Source organism: Oncorhynchus masou, chromosome 2 (assembly GCF_036934945.1).
Source record: "Oncorhynchus masou masou isolate Uvic2021 chromosome 2, UVic_Omas_1.1, whole genome shotgun sequence".
Taxonomy (NCBI): domain Eukaryota; kingdom Metazoa; phylum Chordata; class Actinopteri; order Salmoniformes; family Salmonidae; genus Oncorhynchus; species Oncorhynchus masou.
Genome location: NC_088213.1, coordinates 43200028 through 43222326, shown reverse-complemented (window position 1 = coordinate 43222326; position 22299 = coordinate 43200028). Strand labels below are relative to the sequence as shown.

Below are 22299 nucleotides of genomic sequence, written 5' to 3'. Positions count from 1 at the left end.
ACACAGAGATACTCAGATCATCCTAATCTTGCTTTTAAAATGTTGAGACTCCTCGTTGACCTCAAAGCCCTCAAACTCTTGGGTCTTCTAGACGTGGTTTCATCACTGGCCTGAGAGGTTGGCCTCCTGTGATCCCAATCAGATCACTCCATTTAAATCAGCAGCTTATTAAACAAGAGCTCACACTGTATATAGGCCACCATATGTTGTACTGTTGGGCACCATTAAGGGCCATGGGTCTGGAACAATCCCAGAAATAAACAGTTTAAGGTTTGACTTTTAAAATGGGTTTATAACATTGCTTCAAATGCATTTTGTATATTGGCTGTAAATGCGTCACAGTGTGATATCTGAAGGTTAAAAAAAAGAGTTTTGGAAAAAACGATAGCAGTAGGCACCAGCCTGACAGCCTTGTGCCAATATCAACAGGGCAAAGGGGTCGACCAAAGGGTCGACCGCAGGCAGATCACATTCCCTGAGGCCACTGAAAACCATCAAGACAAATCAGCCACAACATCAATGGTGGCTCAGACGCTCAGCCTCCAGACATGCGATAGCCCTACAATGGCTCTTTCCTGGAGAGTGATGAATGCACTATTTTGGCCCATATAGACAAATTAAAACACAGTGATTATTGATTCAATAATACAGTGCATTCGGGAAAGTATTCAGACCCCTTCCCCTTTTCCACATTTTGTTACGTTAGTCTTATTTTAAAATGGATTAAAACATTTTCCTCATCAATCCACATGCAATAGCCCATAATGACGAAGCGAAAACAGGTTTGTAGAATATTAGCAGAAACAATCCCCAGAAATACCTTATTTAGATAAGTACTCAGACCCTTTGCTCCGAGACTCGAAATTGATCTCAGATGTATCCTGTTTCCATTGATCACCCTTGAGATGTTTGTACAACTTGATTGGAGTCCACCTGTCGTAAATTCAATTGGTTTCACATGATTTGGAAAGGCACACACCTGTCTACATAAGGTCCCACAGTTGACAATACATGTCAGAGCAAAAACCAAGCCATGAGGTCGAAGGCATTGTCCGTAGAGCTCAGAGACAGGATTGTATCAAGGCACCAACACATTTCTGCAGCATTGAACGTCCCCAAGAACACAGTGGCATCCATCAATCTTAAATGGAAGAAGTTTGGATCCATCAAGATGCTTCCTAGAGCTGGCCGCCCAGCCAAACTGAACAATTGGGGGAGAAGGGCCTTAGTCAGGGAGGTGACCAAGAACCGGATGGTCACTCTGACAGAGCTCCAGAGTTCCTCTGTGGAGATGGGAGAACCTTGCAGAAGGACAACCATCTCTGTAGCACTCCACCAATCAGGCCTTTATGGTATCGTGGATAGACGGAAGCCACTCCTCAGTAAAAAGGCACATGACAGGTGCCTTTTGGCCACCTCCAAGCGGGCTAAAGGACTCTCAGACCATCAGAAACAAGATTCTCTGGTCTGATGAAACCAAGATTGAATTATTTGGCCTGAATGCCAAGCATCACATCTGGAGGAAACCTGGCACCATCCCTATGGTGGTGGCAGCATCATGCTGTGGGGATGTTTTTCAGTGGCAGCGACAGGGAGACTAGTCGGAATCGAGGGAAAGATGAACGGAGCAAAGTACAGAGAGATCCTTAATGAAAAGCTGCTCCGGAGCGCTCAGGACCTCAGTCTGGGGCAAAGGTTCACCTTCCAACAGGACAGCGACCCTAAGCACACAGCCAAGACAACGCAGGGGTGCCTTCGAGGACAAGTCTCCGAATGTCCTTGAGTAGCCCAGCCAGAGCGCGGACTTGACCCGATCAAACATCTCTGGAGAGATCTGAAAATAGCTGTGCAGCATTGCTCCCCATCCAACCTGACAGAGCTTGAGAGGATCAGCAGAGAAGAATGGGAGAAACTCCCCAAATACAAGTGTGCTAAGCTTGTAGCTTCATACCCACTACTGTATTTGCTGCCAAAGATGCATCAACTAAGGGTCTTCATACTTATGTAAATATTATGTTATATTTCCATATATATATATATATATATATATATATACACACACACACATTTGCAAAAATGTCTAAAAACCTGTCATTATGAGGTATTGTGTGATGCACAATTTTTTGTTATCTATCTTTAAATTTTTTAAATCTATTTTAGAATAAGGCTGCACCGTAACAAAATGTGGAAAAGGTCAAGTGGTTTGAATATTTTCTGAATGCACTGTCCATATATGGTTATTCCTGGTGTTCCATCTGACAAGGAAAACCCCTGAAGCAGACAGAATAATATAAACCTTCATTGGTGTTGTGGTGTTGATCCCCTGTGAGCAGGCGCTGGCTCTGATCCAGCATCTCTTCGGTTACCAGGGAAATAGTTGATGCACAGATGGATCCTTAGAGCCTGTTTCTCTCTGTTTACAGATAGATTGAGTCAACACACCATGTGATTGATTTTCGCTACTAGAGGTGCCAGGCAATCAGTGGCATTCTCGGTTAATTGATTACAGCCAAAGGCTAAGGGAAAGTATAAGACAGATCTTTGCTTATCCAATGCTTATGCACTGAACAAAAATATAAAACGCAACACGCACAACAATTTCACTGAGTTACAGTTCATATAAAGGAAATCAGTCAAAAGAAATGACAAGGCCAATGGATCTGATCCCAGTAGCCAACCAAAAACAACGGCGCTGTAGACGGGGCAGATGGAGCGGCCTTCTGGTCAGACTCCGTAGACGTGCACATCGCTCACCGCTCCTGAGTATACTACTCACCAATGTCCAGTCTCTTGACAACAAGGTAGTCTAAATTGTTTAGACTAAATATGTGGTCGGAATCGGTTCAGCCACCGGTCTTCTCCACGGTGTCAGAGATAAACACCTCTCCGGAAAGAGGAAGGGAGGGGGTGTATGTTTTATGATTCACGACACAGTCCTTCTGCTCACCCAAACTTGAATTCCTTCAAAATCAAAATGCCGACCATTTTACCTACGAAGAGAATTCTCGTCAGTTATAGTCACAGCTGTGTACATTCCCCCTCAAGCGAACACCAAGACGGCCCTCAAGGAACTTCACTGGACTCTATGTAAACTGGAAACCATATACCCGGAGGCTGCATTTATTGTAGCTGGGGATTTTAACAAAGCAAATTTGAGAACAAGGCTACCGTAATTGCTGGACTATTAAGCGCACCTGAATATAAACCGCACCCACTGAATTATTAAAAAATATGTATTGTGTACATAAATAAGCCGCACATGTCTATAAGCCGCAGGTGCCTACCGGTACATTGAAACAAATGAACTTTACACAGCCTTTAAACGAAACACGGCTTGTAACAAAAATTAAAACAGTAGCCTACCAAGAAAGTCATTGGTCACTATCTTCCTCCTCCTGTGCACTGAAACCACTGAAGTCATCTCCTTCGGTGTCGGAGTTCAATAGCCTCAGAATTGCTTCATCCGATGTTGGATCGCTGCCCTCTTCAACACGCAGCAGTCCAGCCTTTCGAAACCCGTTGATAAGAGTGGAATTTTTTGACAATGCTCCACGCTGTCAGCAGCTCTATTTCCTTTTCCAACAGCCAGATCGATCGCCTTCAACTTGAAAGCTGCATCATATGCATTTCTCCGTTTCTTTGCCATGATGAGGGTGACAAAATGAATACCGTAATCAGAATGATGGGAAGTTTGAGTGCGCTCGATTTACTTCACATTATGTGACGGTGCTCAGTTTTTTGGCGGCATGAATCTTGTGAAAGCGGGAAAAATCCATAAATTAGCCGCGTCATTGTATAAACCGCGAGGTTCAAAGCGTGGGAAAAAAAGTAGCGACTTATAGTCCGGAAATTACGGTACCTAAATTCTATCAGCATATTAATTGCACGACTCGCAGGGCTAATACTCTCGATCCCTGCTACTCTGACATCTGCGATGCATACAAAGCCCTCCCCCGTCCTCCCTTCGGTAAATCCGACCACGACGCCATCTTGCTCATTCCGTTTTATAGGCAGAAACTCAAACAGGATGTACCAATGACGAGAACCATTCAACGCTAGTCTGACCAATCGGAAGTCCCGCTTCAAGATTGTTTTGAACACGTGGACTGGAATATGTTCCGGTCAGGCTCAGAAAACAACATTGACCTATACGCTGACTCAGTGTGTGCATTCATTAACAAGTGCATTGGAGATGTTGTACCCACTGTGACTATGTATTTTCTACCCTAACCAGAAACAGTGGATGGATGGTGGCATTCACACAAAACTGAATGCGCAATCCACCCCATTTAACCATCGAAAGAGGTCTGGAAATATGGCTGAATTTAAACAGTGTAGTTATTCCCTCCGCAAGGCAATCAAACAAGTGAAATGCAGGTACAGGGACAAGATTGAGTAGCAATTAAACGGCTCATACACGAGACGTATGTGGCAGGGTCTACAGGAAATCACGGACTACAAAAACAGCCATGTCACGGACACCGACGTCACGCTTCCAGACAAACTAAAACATCTTCTTTGCCCGCTTTTAGGATAATACAGTGCCACCGTCACGGCTCGCTAACAAAGACATGCGCCCCCCCCCCCCTTCTCTGTGGCTGACGTTAGTCAAACATTTAAACTTGTTAGCCCTCGCAAGGCTCCTGGTCCAGACGACATCCCTAGCCGAGTCCTCAGAGCATGTGCAGACCAGCTGGCTGGTGTGTTTACAGACATATTCAATCACTCCCTATCCCAGTCTGTTGTCCCCACATGCTTCAAGATGGCTACCATTGTTCCTGTACCCAAGAAGGTAAATATAACTAAATGACTTAAACCCCATAGCACTTACTTCTGTCATTATGAAGTGCTTTGAGCGGCTAAAGTATCATATCACCGCCACATTACCAGTCACTCTAGACCTACTTCACTTTGCATACCGCCACAACAGGTCCACAGGTGACACAATCGCCATCACACTGCCCTATCCCATCTGGACAAAAAGAATACCTATGTAGGAATGGTGTTTAATGACTACAGCTCAGCACCATAGTACCCTCAAAGCTCATCACCAAGCTGGAGGCCCTGGGTCTCAACCCCACCCTGTGCAACTGGGTCCTGGACATTCTTACGGGCCCCCCCAGGTGGCGAAGGTAGGAAGCAACATCTCCACTTCACTGACCCTCAACACTGGGGCCCCACAAGCCCTCTCCTGTACTCCCAGTTCACCCATAACTGCGTGGCCATGCACGCCTCCAACTCAATCATCAAGTTTGCAGACGACACAACAGTAGTGGGCCTGATCACCAACAACAACGAGACAGCCTACAGGGAGGTGGTGAGGGCACTGTGTCAGGAAAACAACCTCACACTCAACGTCATCAAAACAAAAGGAGATGATTGTGGACTTCTGGAAACAGCAGAGGGAGCAACCCCCTATCCACATCGAAGGGACAGCAGCGGAGAAGGTGTAAAGTTTTAAGTTCCTGGGCGTATGCATCACAGACAAACTGAAATGGTCCACCCACACAGACAGGTTTGTGAACACTGCCTCTTCAACAGTGCCTCTTCAACCTCAGGAGGCTGAAGAAATTTGGCTTATCACCCAAAACCCTGACAAATTTTCACAGATGCACAATCGAGAGCATCCTGTAGGGCTATAGCACTGCCTGGTACGGCAAATGCACTGCCCTAAACTGCAAAGCTGTCCAGAGGGTGGTGAGGTCTGCCCAACGCATCACCGGGGGCAAACTACCTGCCCTCCATGACACCTACAGCACCCAATGTCACAGGAAGGTCAAAAAGATCAAGGACAATAACCACCCAGGCCACTGCCTGTTCACACCACTATCATCCAGAAGGCGAGGTCAATACAGGTGCATCAAAGCTGGGACCAAGAGACTGAAAAACAGCTTCTAACTCAAGGCCGTCAGACCGCTAAACAACAATCACTGAGAGGCTGCTGCCTACATTGAGACCTAATCACTGGCCTATTTAATAAATGGATCACTCGTCACTTTAAACAATGGCACATTAAATAATGCAACTTCAATAATGTTTGCATATCTTGCATTACTCATATCACATGTATATACTGTATTTTATACCATCAACTGCACCTGAAGTAAACAAATTTGTGCCCCAAATTTGAGAGAAATAAGCTTTTCTGGGATCTTTTATTTCAGATCGTGAAACATGGGACCAACACATTACATGTTGCGTTTATATTTTTGTTCAGTGTATATATCTCACACCAAGTACCTATTTTTCTGCTTTGTTTTGCTACTGTAGTAGTTAGTAGTAGTAGTTAGTCAAAACTCCGGTACTTTTAATCCTATAGCCTGTTCTCCATCTTCCTTTTAGATATGGAGCCTTTATGTTTTCAGCACTTTTATTTCCATGACTGGCCCAAATTTCTCATGCTCTCTCTGCAGCAGATATTTAGTGAGCAATATGTTTGTAACCGTAAATTGCAATAAAAATACAGTATCGAATCACATTACATACAGCATCGTGGGAATCACAATACATATCATATTGGCACCTAGGTATCGTGAGACTATCGACACACAAATTCACTACGAACATTGTCCGCACAGCATGCGTCTCGAGACGATACCTGACATCCGGGTCAGTAGTTAGAACTACACATTCCGTCTGTAGCTGAAGCAGGAAGACCGTGTAAACCTGATAAGCCCTTACGATCTGACAGCAATCAATTATTCAGATTTCAAATGGCCTGTTTAACCTGTTGATGCTCTGGGGGCGCTATTTCATTTTTGGATGAAAAACGTTCCCGTTTTAAACAAGATATTTTGTCACAAAAAGATGCTCGACTATGCATATAGTTGATAGCATTCGAAAGAAAACACTCTGACGTGTCCAGAACTACCAAGATATTTTCTGTGCGTGCCCTAGAACGTGAGCTTCAGGCAAAACCAAGATGAGACGGCATCCAGGAAATGAGCAGGATTTTTGAGGCTCTGTTTTCCATTGTCTCCTTATATGGCTGTGAATGCGAGAGGAATGAGCCTGCCCTTTCTGTCGTTTCCCCAAGGTGTCTGCAGCATTGTGACGTATTTGTAGGCATATCATTGGAAGATTGACCATAAGAGACCACATTTACCAGGTGTCCGCCCGGTGTCCTGCGCCGAAATTGGTGCGCAAAAGTCACCTGCCAGTATTTTTCCATGGGATACAGAGAGGAAAGCAAGCTTCCACGAACTGCATATCAATGAAGAGATATGTGAAAAAACACCTTGAGGATTGATTCCAAACAACGTTTGCCATGTTTCGGTCGATATTATGTAGTTAATCCGGAAAAAGTTTTACGTTGTAGGTGACTGAATTTTCGGTTCGTTTCGGTAGCCAGACGCAATGTAGAAAACGGAACGATTTCTCCTACACACAGACGCTTTCAGGAAAAACTGCGCATTTGGTATGTAACTGAGAGTCTCCTCATTGAAAACATCAGAAGCTCTTCAAAGGTAAATGATTTTATTTATTTGGTTATCTGGTTTTTGTGAAAATGTTGCGTGCTAAATGCTACTCAAAATGCTATGCTAGCTTTGCATACTCTTACACAAATTAGTCAATTTCTATGGTTCAAAAGCATATTTTGAAAATCTGAGATGACAGTGTTGTTAAGAAAAGGCTAAGCTTGAGAGCAGACGCATTATTTTCATTTTATTTGCGATTTTCAGAAATCGTTAACGTTGCGTTATGCTAATGAGCCTGAGGCTTTAGTCACAAACCCGGATCCGGGATGGGGAGTTCCAAGAAGTTAACATATTCCTCATGCTTGACACATTAAACTGCTGCTAAGCTCTCCAGAGACCATTCCGTAAACACACGGGCTAGCCCTTAAGTCCATCTAAGCCCATCTCCACACTGCACAATATCATGTGCTCCTTGTCAGTAGATTTTTAAGATGCATGTTTAGAATGTCCAGACAAGATGTAACTCACTTAAAACTTCTTATGGCTGGGGGGCAGTATTGAGTAACTTGGATGAATAAGGTGCCCAGTGGTGCCCAGAGTAAACTGCCTGCTCCTCAGTCCCTGTTGCTAAATGCAGGGTAGCCTAGTGGTTAGAGCGTTGGACTAGTATTTGGAAGGTTGCAAGTTCAAATCCATGAGCTGACAAGGTACAAATCTGTCGTTCTGCCCCTGAACAGGCAGTTAACCCACTGTTCCTCATCCGTCATTGAAAATAAGAATTTGTTCTTAAGGAGAAGTATATCTTTAATTCCATGTATAACACTCGTATGTTCATCAACATTTATGATGAGTATTTCTGTAAATTGATGTGGCTCTCTGCAAATTGACCAGATGTTTTTGGAACTACTGAACATAACGCGCCCAATGTATACTGAGATTTTTTTTATATAAATATGAACTTTACCGAACAAAACATACATGTATGGTGTAACATGAAGTCCTATGAGTGTCATCTGATGAAGATCATCAAAGGTTAGTGATTAATTCTATTCTATCTCTATTTCTGCTTTTTGTGACTCCACTCTTTGGCTGGAAAAATAGCTGTGTGTGTTTTTGTGACTTGGCTCTGACCTAAGATAATCGTTTGTGGTGCTTTCAGTGTAAAGCCTATTTGAAATCAGACACTGTGGTGTGATTAACAACAAGATTACCTTTAAAATGGTGTAAAATACATGTACTGTATGTTTGAGGAATTTTAAATATGAGATTTCTGTTGTTTTGAATTTGGTGCCCTGCACTTTCACTGGCTGTTGTCATATCCCTAAGAAGTTTTAAGCAAGTAAGACACGTGAATATGCCCCCAATAGAGTTAACGCGTCTCTATTTGTGGACCTGATTAGATCATTATTTGATCTATTGTGAATCCCATGAAAGCATTTCACAGGGCCGTTTGCCACTATGATTGCTAGGCTTTTCTGGCTATTTCCCACCAGGCTTAGACTAAGTACGTCAGCTCTGTAAGAAGACTGAACTGGAGATCATGTGGGCCATCGTTATCGTCTTATAAATCCTTCTCGGTTCCTCCTTTGTCCTTCATTCACCATCTCCACATCCGTATGACTTAGAAATCCATGTCGACAAAAATGTCAGTGCCGCTTAACAAAAGGAAAGAAGTGTTCTCACTCGCCTGCTTCCACAAACCATACGGCTACTGTCCTATAAACACATCATCTCCTTATAAGAGGCTGAAGCAGAACTAAAATAGCCTCCTTATAACATTTTCTTCTATTCTTAACGTCTATGTCTCTTCTCCTGAGAGTCGGGGCCTCTCTCTAGCAAAGTGGGCAAACCATGCGTTGGGAATTGTAAAGGGTGAAAGGTTGTAAAAGGTTCTGACTTGTGACCTGTAGTAGAGCCCTAACCCAGGCAGCCAGGTTCTGACACATAACCAAAACCTATTTCTGTCCACAGAAATGGTCCCAAATTAATGAATTACCTCGGTTAAGTTCAATTACAGTAGACACATGAGCTACTGATGTCGCACTTCCTTTTGCTTCAGAAAGGACAAATAAATAATCCAGTTTCTGACACCATAGCGCCTTGTTAGAAAAATGGGCCTTCGGGTCTGTCGACTTCATGGTGAGATTTCTCCTTTAGAGAAGAGGGAGGAGAACAGGGGGGGGGGGTGGATGGCTAAGAGGTCCCCTCCAGCTCTAGCTCATTAAAATTCCACTGAGTTAAAGAGGCGAGAGACCACCAACGGCTGCTCTCTGTTTTGCTCCATCACAGCCGACAGGCAGCATGTGTTTACTCAGGGCCACGGAGATAAACACACTTAAACATAACAGGGGGAAAAAACAAACAAAACACAGCCAGAGTGAGAGAGAAAGAGAGAGAGAGAGAGAGAGAGAGAGAGAGAGAAACACAGAAAGATGACTAAAACGGAATTCCGACTCACTGTCTGTGGCGCTCGGCATTGGTATCTCGCAAAGGTAGAGCACAAGAAAATGTTTAACAGCACTCTGATCATGATGAAGGTCATTAGTGGTCAGAACGTTGCTTTGCACGCTGCTGCAATCAAAGATGTACTCTGATACGATTGAATATGTCCATATTTGGTTACATCAACCTACTAAACTGGGCTCTTTCGTTGAGTCTGGCATTTCTTTCATATTTCGATTACCTGATTGAACTAGGATAGTACCCAACAGCTCATTAGCTAATGCACCATAACGTCAGGAATACTGTAAGTGCTCTCAGCAACGGGGAGGCATATCAGGCGTCTCGTTTTAATGACGTCATTGCCAAGCACGTCTCGTGTCAGTGCCGACTTCACTTCCGACACGGATCTTAAAAACAGCGAGGACAGCATGGCTGGCATGACCGTTATCTCGGCCCTCAAACCCTATCTCTACACAAAGGCTCATCTTAGATCAGCATCCGCCAGCAACACGTCGTCAAAGACGCCTCTGTTCATTTGCAAACAGCGATACAGTACCACGCTATTCATTCTCGTTGTTTCCTCATTATCTAACTTGCATCAAAGAAAATATTGTGTGTCGTCAGCATGAGCGCTAAGATGAACTAAGATGAGCGGTGACTCGGTTAGAGAGGACGGTGCTGTGGAAAGTGCCATTGTGACTGATTGATCTGAGTCACATCTCCTTCTGTCATCATCAGCCGACAGTCTGTGGACCCAGGTCTCAGCGGAACAACACACATCTAAACTCTACCACACAGGTCTCAGCGCCCTGGCTCAGACTAGCCCAAACTTCATCTCTTGAAATCTTTCATCTTTTCATCTTGTGATTGTGCTTTGAAGGCTTTCAGGGAAGGCGGGGGGGGGGGAGCAGCAGCTAATTAGGTTTAAAAATAACCTCTGGGTGAGAGAGATGTGTGACATTCTCGTCCTGTTCTGCTCGGAGGGTGCAAGGCCTCGAAGTATCACTGGCCCTAGCCACCTGTGGGTTACGACCCGAAAAGTAAAAGAACAGCGTAGTAGTAAGATGCTAGTATGACAATAGGATGAATGTTGTCACTGAATCTGGTGCAAGGTCACCGCGACTGGCAGGTGACATTTTGGGATTTGACGTTGGCGTTGTCTCTCGATGTGTGTTATGACCATGGGGACACATTGTGACACCACCACGTGACCGCGATTGTGTTAATGAGGAGAACGAGTCGCACACCTTCTCAGAGAGCAGAGGAGATGATTTGAGTTTCCTAATCAAGCTCGACTATTCCACAGGCAATGGAAACAAATCACTCACTCTTATTAAATCAATCCTCGACTGTTTTTACTGCTAATCTCTGCAGTCGTTGCCTCCTACACGTCCTCACTCATTCAGAGCTAGTTTGGGCAAAGTGCATCCCATGCTGTAGCCTAACCAGGTAGTGTTTCGCTGACCAGTAATACTGTATAACCTGAGTGCTTCCTTTATGCCATGGTGACAGGGTATGCAATGGTTGGAAAAGACAAACTTGTCTGCGATTAGTGTGTAGACTGTACATCAAGGTCAGACCAAAAGCAGACCAGGCTGTACTGTATAGACATAGAGGCACAGATCAATCCCCCATACAGTAATCACAACACACACACACACACACACACCAGTACTACAGCTGCCTGCGAGGGACAACTGCATGAATACTAACCCGCTCACACATACAGCCCAGTCATTATTGGCATGTACTGGAAACTCATACCTGTTGCTACTACTGCTACTCCTAAGTGAGCATCCAGGAATCAAATCAAGCACAGAACATTTACAGCCACCACAGCATTGTGATCAATGCACTTCAGTGGCTTAGTGAGAGGTTGGTCTGTGCCTTACCTCCTGCCGAACAGTTTGAGGCCAGTGAAGGGTTTGCTTTGCCTTCGGCCCGTGTCCGGGTACTCCCCGTCAGGTAAGAGGGCGGTGGGCAGGTCTGAGTTGGAAGAGGAGGCAGAGGTGGTGGCGACGGCACCCTCCCCTTCCCTCAGGGAGCCCGGGTTTGAGTCGGACCCGGCCAGCCCAGGCCCTGCCCCCTGGTCACACTGTTGCTCCATGGCAGCCTCTCTGTCAGCCACGAACGCAGGTCCACTCCAGAGTAGGGGCTTCAAAAGTGCTCCAGGAGTCACAAAGTCCTCATGGCTGTAGCCGCAGCAAAAAGATGGCAACAATTCTCACTAGTAAATACCCACGTGAAAAAGAGTAAACAGTCTACCGGAGCTCTACCGGGCTTACCTCAGTCCCTCCCACCCTGCATAGACCAAACAAGATAACAGAGAAGAGAAAAGTCAGAGTGAGATGCTTAGGCTCCCAGGTCCTGATTAGCCTCCGTGTGGAGTAAGCTTGCCATTCCGCCAGAGGGAGAGATCATTGTTTGAGCTACGTCCTGTAATCCTCTTTGTCTCTCCCTTTCGCTTTTCCTCAAGTTCCACCAGCACACTTCCTCAGGAAGTTAAGTCCTGCTGCAGAGTTCAAGTCCCTGAGTCCTTGATCCATTGGCTTCAAGCAGAGGCTGTTTCTTAGGAGCATGTAGTTGGTTGTTGTTTCCTTCATTCCTTTTTTCCCTCCCCTCTCCTCCTTCTCTCACTTCACTCCCCCCCGCCTCCTTTGAGAACCTCGGTCTCCCGTTTCTCTGATCCTCTGCTGTCCGTACTGCTCTCCCTGCTGCTCACACTCAATTATGCACTCACACAGCTCAGTCGGCTCCCTCTCTCAGGACTGCAACAGTCCAGGAAGTGTCAAATCCAGAAGAGCCACTCATAGGACCCCAAGCATAGGTGCCTATTCAGCTGCCTGACTGTTTTTCCTGTCTTTCAGTGTGTGGCTTGTACTCTCCACTGGCTATGTTTAGTAGCTGTCTCTTAGAAAGATCTCTCTCTCCAGATTGGCCTGAGGTGGGAAGCAGATGCATGGCCATCCACTGTTGGTTCATTAGAAATACATGAGAGATAGGGAGAAGGAGAGCCCAGGACACTCCTCCATAAGCCCTGTGTGGTGGGGGAGTACGGCAAACTCCCTGTGCCTGCTTGCCTGTCAGTGTGGAAGGGTGAGTATTGTGCTAGACGCTTCCCACTGACACAGCCAGCCTGCTTGTTCTCGTTCAGTCGCCAAGTTGCTTCGGCTCACAAAAACCCAGCCTATACAGTGTTTTTCCCCTGTGTGTTAACAAGATAGAAAAGCCACATACAATTAGTGGAGTCAGGAGCACAGTGACACCAGAATCTGGCTCTGAGGGACAGTCACATAGAACTGTCCCCAGATACACAGACAGGGGTGTAGAGAATCTAGATGGATGGGGTGTTTGCATGCGTGTGTGTTGTCTAATGTTCCATTTGTTGATCCAGTCGATTGCGCACATTTCTGTGTGTGGATAAGAGTTTCCAGCGTTGGCACCAAGCTCTGCAGCATGTTCAGTTGCCAGCCTACTCAAACATTACATAAAGACGGGTAGAAAGCCCACGCCATCCATTTGGTATGGCTGAAAACGCACGCTGTAGAGTGCAATGCGGCAACACTGCTGTGCTGAGCTGTTCCTCATCCAGCCCTGAGTCAGCTGATAACGGTTATAGCACAAACTTGACTCTGATCAGAATATTTCGACTGTGGTATCTATGAAGTAACAACCTCAGCTTGGAGTCCTCTCTCTCCAACGCCTTCTCTTCACCCCCCCCCCCCCATTTATTTTTGTAATCTCTGTTTATCCCACTCTCCAAGAGTAACAGACTCAAGAGTAACAGACTCAAAAGTAACAGACTCTCACACACAAATAGTGATTATCTGCCTCTTACATTCGCAGCAAATTGAGATAATCAGAGGAAAGTGTCCACCCATCATCATGCAGGGATATGAGTCAACAAATGACCAGGCGAAGGAGACCCTGGACTGACGCCATCAGAGAATCCCCGCAAACAGGCTCCTCTGTGTCTGCTGAGCAGAAAATAGGACCTCCCCAGCCCTGTTTATTCATTTATTTGTCCTCAATATCTTTCAAATAAACCGTGTAAAAAAAATTATAGGGCTTTCTACAGACTCAGCACCTCTAGAATGTGTTCGTTCAGCTTCATTCACTGGGATCAAAACCACACCGAATGCCAAATCTCTCTCACACACACACACACACACACACACACACACACACACACACACACACACACACACACACACACACACACACACACACACACACACACACACACACACACACACACACCACTCCTCTCCCTACTCCCCTCTCTAATCAACTGAATCAATCTCCAGGTTTTAGAGCGCCCTCTGCTTCAATAATGCATCATGCCACGAGGAGGAAGAGAGATGGGAGCGCCACACAGACGGGGCTGGATACAGGGCTCCAGTTAGTCCACCAGACGACCTATTAATCACAAAAACAACAGTGAGGAAATATACACGACTCCTACAAGAACCTCAAGCAACTACCACGTTACCAAGCCAGACATTGGCTACCAAGCAAGACAACGGCTGATGTTACCACTACACATATATATCTACGTGTGCAATTGAGAGTTTTGTGTCAATGTGAGTCGCAGCATCGAGGGCCAGAGAAGAGGAACCTCACTGATTAGTGATTAGCCGCAGATCCAGGCTTAGGAGGCTCTGATCGTTCCCTCCCAACTCTGCGCCCCCCCTACACTGGCCACACCAGGCACAGTCTCAGCCTAATGGACCACACTGCAGTTAACTGTATCAATTAGGAAGCGATAGGTCCAGGATATGGGGAGCTGGAAAAGGTCTCTCTTTTAATTCAGTGAATAATGATGGCTCTGGACTGCCTTGCTATCTGGGGCCACGTCACACGCCAATTACATTATGGGGGTGGGCTGTTTCTGTGGAGAGACCTTTCATCCCCTGTAGTTCAAACAGCAAGTGTCTTCTGTCCGTGTTGCAGTCTCTTTATAACAAACATTATCGTAGGTCAATGTCTCAGCAATATTTTATAGATGGTCAATATTTTATGATAGAGTGCCTTCGGGATGTATTCAGACCCCTTCACTTTTCCCATGTTGCTACGTTACAGTCTTATTCTAAAATGGATTAAATGACATTTTTCCTTCGTCAATCAACACACAATACCCCATAATGACAAAGTGAAAACAGTTTTGACATTTTTGCAAATGTTTATTTACATAAGTATTCAGACACTTTGCTATGAGACTCGAAATTGAGCTCAGGTGCATCCTGTTTCCATTGATCATCCTTGGGATGTTTCTACAACTTGATTGGAGTCCAACTGTGGTAAATTCAATTGATTGGACATGATTTGGAAAGGCACACCTGTCTATATAAAGGTCCCACAGTTGACAGTGCATGTCACCAAGCCATGAGGTTGAAGGAATTGTCCGTAGAGTTCCGAGACAGGATTGTGCCGAGGCACAGATCTGGGGAATGGTACCAAATGATTTCAGCAGCATTGAAGGTCCCCAAGAACACCTTTGCCTCCATAATTCTTCAAATGGAAGAAGTTTGGAACCACCAAGACTAGTCCTAGACTAAGAACCTTATGGTCACTCTGACAGAGCTCCTCTGTGGAAATGGGAGAATCTTCGAGAAGGACAACCATCTCTGCAGCACTCCACCAACCAGGCCTTTATGGTAGAGCGGCCAGACGGAAGCCACGCCTCTGTGAAAGGCATTTCAGCCCGCTTGGAGTTTGCCAAAAGGCACATAAAGACTCTCAGACCATGAGAAACTAGATTCTCTGGTTTGATGAAACCAAGATTGAACTCTTTGGCCTGAATGCAAAGCATCACACTTGGAGGAAACCTGTCACCATCTCTACGGTGAAGCATGGTGGTGGCAGCATCATGCTGCGGGGATGTTTTTCAGCGGTAGGGACTGGGAGACTATTTAGGATTGAGGGAAAGATGAACAGAGCAAAGTATAGAGCGATCCTTGATGAAAACCTGCTCCAGAGCGCTCAGGACCTCAGACTGGGGCGAAGGTTCACCTTCCAACAGGACAACAACCCTAAGCACACACAGCCAAAACAACGCAGGACTGGCTTTGGGCAAGTCTTCGAATGTCCTTGAGTGGCCCAGCCAGAGCCCTGACTTGAACCCAATTGAACATCTCGAGAGACCTGAAAATAGCTGTCCAACCTGACAGAGCATGAGAGGATCTGCAGGAAAAAAATGGGAGAAACTCCCCAAATACAGACGTGCCAAGCTTGTAGCGTCATACCCAAGAAGACTCGAGGCGCTTCAACAAAGTATTGAGTAAAGGGTCTGAATACTTATGCAAATGTTTTTTTATTTTTTATATATAAATTAGCAAAAATGGATAAAATCTGTTTTTGCTTTGTCATTATTTTTTAAGAATAAGGATGTAACCTAACAAATATGGAAAAAGTGAAGGGATCTGAAAACTTCCCGAATGCACATTGATATATTTGAGAATTCCATAAAAATAAAAATAAATTGCTTGTGAGGTATGACGACGATAACTGTAAACATCATATCAAACTACAAGACAGCAGTCCTTTAGATTATAGAAGGCTCTGTGATTGGCATCTCAGTAGATGTGGTGAGTTGGTCATTAAATTAGCTGACCATAGAGAGCAATAGTAATGGTTTGTTTTTGCAGGCAAAACTCTCATGGCTTGTTGGACAAAGCCTATGGGGAAATTAATAGGATTTTGGGATAATTGCAGAAAATAAAATCTGTGTTAAACACAGGCTTAAGACATCATATCCGTTTTGTTCTATTAGAATCCTCATCAGTTTACATCATTTTTTTGTGAAATTTTAAGCATTTATGTAATAAAAAAAAGCACATAAAGCTTCATAATTCATAAAGGTCCTTTTAACTAACTGATATTATCTCATAGAACAAAACAGAAAATATCTCCTAACCCGGTGTTAACCGCAGACCTTATTTTCAGTGTTTATCCCAAAACCCCATTCATTTCCCCCATAGTAATATGGCCAACGAACCAGTGGTAGAAAATGCTAACTGGTTTCCATTTTTCAGGACTACAAGCTGGCGAGCTCTATTAGAAGGGGCCAAATAGAGCTGTAATTCATGCTGAGGCTCCTCCCAGGAGGAGAAGGGGGAGCATCTTTGTGGGGTAGAGGGGTAGAGGTAGACTGGGACTGGACTCCACAGGTGAGGAGGAACAGAGGAATGTAGCAGACAGCAGACAGATTATTGGGGAGCACCCCAGGACGTGTGGGGTTGAGGGAGAAGTCCTCATACTGAGCACTGAGCAGACAACCTTTACTGTGCAGATTGAATAAAATCAGAATATCCCACTTGAAAACAGTCATCAGGCCACCGCATTGCTACTACATTGTGGCCCTACGGTAAATATAAGGAGTGTAGAGTCCACAGACAGAAAAGTGTCTGATCTGTCAACAAGTAAATAGATAAGCATGATTTTATTTTAGGTCCACCCGAGAATTCCACATTCCTGGGCAGTTTAGGGCACTAGCAACAGCATGGCCCCTCTCCCTGTCCTGTTGTCACTTTCTACTACTTTGACAGGAAGGAAGTGATGTCACCAGCGGGGGAGTTGTACTCACTTTTACAACTGAACCGCAAGGTGTTTCCTGATATTGTTCCATTGGCTTTTGTTTTGGTCCTAATTACATTTTTTTTAAAGAAAGATAAGCTTGAAATGGGCATGATCTAATTGACTCAACAACCAAAAAGACATATCTATGTTTAGCTTCCTTTTTGTAGTAGTAATTATTTCTGCTTGTTTTAATCAAAGTTAGCCGACTCATTGATCCTCCTTAGTATACTCCTCAGCAGTGTTACATGGGGGGGGGAGTATTCAAACAGCAACACACCGCCTGGTTTCAACTGTCATAAATAGAAGATCCACAACAGCTCAAAGAGAACTTTAGAACTTATATTCCAAGAATGGAATAGACAGAGAACGCGTCACACTATATAGGCTTACGGGATAAAACAGTGCATTACCGCTATATTGCCTCTAGTTAAGTTAACGCAATCATTGGGTCAGAAGGACATACAGTGAAAAGAACAGCAGTTGTAAAACGAATGTCGGATGACGGCATGACCAACCAGAAACTCAGAAAGCGAGACAGACCGATAAGCAGATGGAGATGCAGAACAAAACAAGCAGAGGTTTAGGGCGCCCCCCCATGGGTATGTTGTGCAACTGAGTTACATTTCTCCCCAGGGGTTGAATCAATGACTCACACTCCTGTACTAAGTAAATATAACGTGGGCGCATTGTAAGATGAGTGAAAAGTCTTAAGACAAATGGGGATAATATACCAAGGAAGTGCGAATGTTACGATATACACCTTTTTCTTTTATGGAGAATTGTGCAACCAATCTAAATGAGAATAAGTCAGTTGTTGCACATAGCAGAAGTTGCACAAATGAGAACTATAAACTGCTCCTTTTCCCAGAACAAAACAAACATCCAGCCCTTGACTATTGCTCACTGTCATAGCATCATCAACATCCCAAAACAGCACAACTTCAGCATTGCATGACATTAGTCTTCACCCGGTTCATCCCAGTCAAATTCTCAGGATAATGGACAACTTTCTGGAACGTTATACAGCCCTGTTTAAGGTCATAAATGAATCCCATACTGGTGGATGGCCAAGCTATTTATAAGTGGACGCTGCAAAACTAAATTTCTAAATTCGACACAGCCTCAACTTCCTTTTCTGTCATAACACAGAAAATATATATTATTATCTCAACACATCTTAGTGTTCAGCATCTGTAACCCATGTAAAGCTTTACTGAGTATACTCTTAGACATACTAAACCAAAAGTCCCACTGAACAAATCAAACCAAAATATAGAGAAATGTTTCCATAGTCTGGGTTTCACACCACGTTCTGGCCATTAGTGGTTTGTGACCAAAAAACCAAAGGGAAGTAAGGAGCACACACCACTACCTGTGAGTGAGGGCAAGCGGAGGGGTTGGAGGGACGTCCCACTTCCCCCAGCGACCCCACATATCCAGTCCTTTGTCCCCGCTCAGCCTTCCTTTGCAGCGGCCCACCAAAGAGCGGTCTTCCTTGTCCTGTCTAGCATTCCTGTGTCAGCCCCCGACACAAACCTAACAACGATTTACGGAGATCCAGTCCAACTGACAACTGCGCCGTCTGTCTCTCAGAACTATCTTACACACCCCCCCCCGTCCACTTCTGCTCACTTCCTGTTTCATGACTTCCTCATGGCTTGTGACATAAGCCAGTGAGTGAGTGAGTGAGTGAGTGAGTGAGAGTGTGAGTGAGAGTGTGAGAGTGAGAGTAACTGAGTGAGAATGTGTGTAAGTGAGAGAGATCAAGAGAGAGAGAGAGAGAGAGAGCGCACGCACGCAAGGGGAGAGAGAGCATGCCAAAAACATGGTAAAAATAAAACATGGCCAAACTGATTGAGTTGCTGGCTATTTTTAGACAGCTGGAGGACATTCCCCCTACCCCCAATGTTTATCTTTGATAGTTGATGGGGAGGGCAATGAGAAACTTTATGCAGCATGTTGAACTAAAAATGAAGGCCTTGAATCCTACAGTACAGTACCTGTCATATATATTGAGTTACAGTATGCCTGAACTTTTGACCTCAGAGTTGTATTCCCGGATTGGACAGTATCGCAATTGTAAAAGCTAATGGGCAGACATGTTTAGTTGAATGTCACTTATTGCTTGGCACACGTATTACAACAATAAAACAGTTAGAAGTGAAAGGATGGAGGAGAGATATCTCCGTTTGTCTCCCAGCCTCCTTGATTTAGCTTGCATTCCTGGCTGATGGTGTAGCGCTGTGTGAGCCGAAAGATGAGGAGCAGAGCAGACCGAGCCGCTGCACTGCCTTACATGTGAAAAGTGATTGCTGTAAAAAGACAGCGTGAGTAAGAAAATGTGAGACAGACAGACAGACAGACAGACAGACAGACAGACAGACAGACAGACAGACAGACAGACAGACAGACGAAATGTGGGTGAGAGACAGAGAGGGTAGGCAGAACATAAAAAAAGAAAAAGCTATGACCGACATCTGTCATGGTGACCATCTGATCTCGTATCTCTTCAGGTCTGAGATCAGAGTTAGGGACAGGGACAACCTGACGCCCTATCATCATATAGATCAGTCCAGGGCAAAATATGCCCACCGGGCTGGATCCGTCCCGCCAGCAGATTAAAAGCAGCACGTGGTGGATTTATTTTTTTATATATATTTTTATGTAGTGAAGTGAATGCGACGCTTAGAACCATGGTTACGTGAGTAATATCCAATGTTCGCTAAAGCGGTTGTGACTAGTTTGGCTCTAGGTTTTGAACAATTGGGGGTATAGCTACACTGAACAAAAACATAAAATGTAACACAGCAATTTCAAAGATTTTACTGAGTTTCAGTTTATATAAGGAACTCAATAAATTCAATTCATTGGGCCCTAATCTATGGATATCACATGACTGGGAATATAGATATGTATCTGTTGGTCACAGATACCTTAAAAAAAGGTAGAGGATCAGAAATCCAGTCAGTATCTGGTGTGACCACCATTTGCCTCATGCAGAGCGACATCTCTTTCGAATAGAGTTGATCAGGCTGTTGATTGTGGTCTATGGAATGTTGTCCCACTCCTCTTCAATGGCTGTGTGAAGTTGCTGTATATTGGCGGGTACTGGAACACTGTCATACACGTTAATCCAGAGCATCCCAAACATGCTCAATGGGTGACATGTCTGGTGAGTATGCAGGCCATGGAAGAACTGGGACATGTTCAGCTTACAGGAATTGTGTACAGATCCTTGCGACATGGGACCGTGCATTATCATGCTGAAACATGACGTGGTGGCGGCGCTGGAATGGCACGACAATGGGCCTCAGGATCTCGTCACGTTATCTCTGTCCATTCAAATTGCCATCAATAAAAATGCAATTGTGTTTGTTGTCTGTAGCTTATGCCTGCCCATACCATAACCCCACCACCTCTATGGAGCACTTTGTTCACAATGTTGACATCAGCAAACCGCCCGCCAACACGACGCCATACATGCTGTCTGACATCTGCCCTGTACAGTTGAAACCGGGATTCATCCGTGAATAGCAACCTTCTTTAGCGTGCCAGTGGCCATCGAAGGTGAGCATTTGCCCACTGAAGAAGTTGGTTACGACGCCAAACTGATGAGGACAACGGGCACACAGGTGATCTTCCCTGAGACGATTTCTAACAGTTTGTGAAGAAATTCTTCGGTTGTGCAAAACCACAGTCTCGCCAGCTGTCCGGGTGGCTGGTCTCAGACGATCCCGCAGGTGAAGAAGCCGAATATGGAGGTCCTGGGATGGTGTGGTTACACGTGGCCTGTGGATGTGAGGCTGGGTGGACGTACTGCCAAATTCTGTAAAACGACATTGGTCTGGCAACAGCTTTGGTGGATATTCCTGCAGTCAGCATGCCAATTGCACACTCCCTCAAAACATCTGCGGCATTGTAGAGTGAACTTTTATTGTCCTCAGCACAAGGTGCACCTGTGTAATGATCATGCTGTGTAATCAGTGTATTGATATGCCACACCGGTCAGGTGGATCTTGGCAAAGTAGGAATGCTCACTACCAGGGGAGTAAACAACTGTGTGCACAACATTTGAGAGAAATAAGCTTTTTTTATGGGTATGGAACATTTCTGGGATCTTATATTTCAGCTCATGAAACATTGGCTCAACACTTTACATTTGTTTATTTGTTCTTTTTTTCTTCTTCTTTTTTTCAGTTTTTATTACAGACGGTCTGTCACATATTATGTCAGCATGGAACACGGTAGCTCTTCGTAATGTGTAGTGTCCACGGCATAGCAACTGACATAATCCCTTATACCTCAAAGCTCTCTACCGCCAAACATTATCATCAGAAAAGTTTCACGAGTGTGCGTTACAAAGACCTTATGCTACTTCAGCTGTTTAAGTGTGTGAAGCCTAGGGCGGCAAGATATTCACATGCCGACTCCTTGAGAAATGCTGACTGAATTTGAAGGAGGCTAAAGTGAGGAACCGTGAGATGGGTTATCAGTCACATAGACCACAGAGAGATAGCTGCATTGAGCCAAGTGCCACTCAGATCACTGCTGCGAAAAGAACAACCAGTCTTGAGCTCTCGGAATACCCTCTCTGACTGTACTGTGCTGTGCGTTCACACCCTGCTGCCAGAGCGGTTTGGAAATTGAGCGATTATTTGTTGAGTCACTGACCTCAAGAGTCACATCATGCTCGCCATCTGTGAACTGACATTCTGCCATGTGCCACTTATAGCGGTTTATCAAACCTCTCAAGATGAGACAGTGTTCTGTTTTAGGTGAGTGGCTGTATGGTTCTGCTTTTAGTACAGTAGAGCTAACTTCTCTTTGGGTTGATGCGGCAGCGCGTGTGACGCGAAAGTCA

The 22299-nt window shown here is 44.8% G+C and overlaps 1 protein-coding gene across 3 annotated transcripts in view; it reads right to left on the bottom strand.

Moving 5' to 3' along the window:
- LOC135505259 (diacylglycerol kinase zeta-like) overlaps positions 1 to 22299 on the bottom strand; it is a 140652-nt gene that overhangs the window by 101884 nt on the left and 16469 nt on the right. The window contains exon 1 of one of the 3 annotated variants that reach the window (XM_064924470.1): positions 18811 to 19028. The exons of 1 other annotated variant lie outside the window; for it this stretch is intronic. Coding sequence is in view for 1 of the 2 variants with exons in the window: in XM_064924503.1 (XP_064780575.1) it covers positions 11753 to 11967 (215 nt within the window). In the remaining variant the exon portion in view is untranslated. Of the gene's footprint in view, positions 1 to 11752; positions 12663 to 18810; positions 19029 to 22299 lie in introns of those variants that run through there. One more of the 3 variants, XM_064924503.1, reaches the window with a different exon arrangement.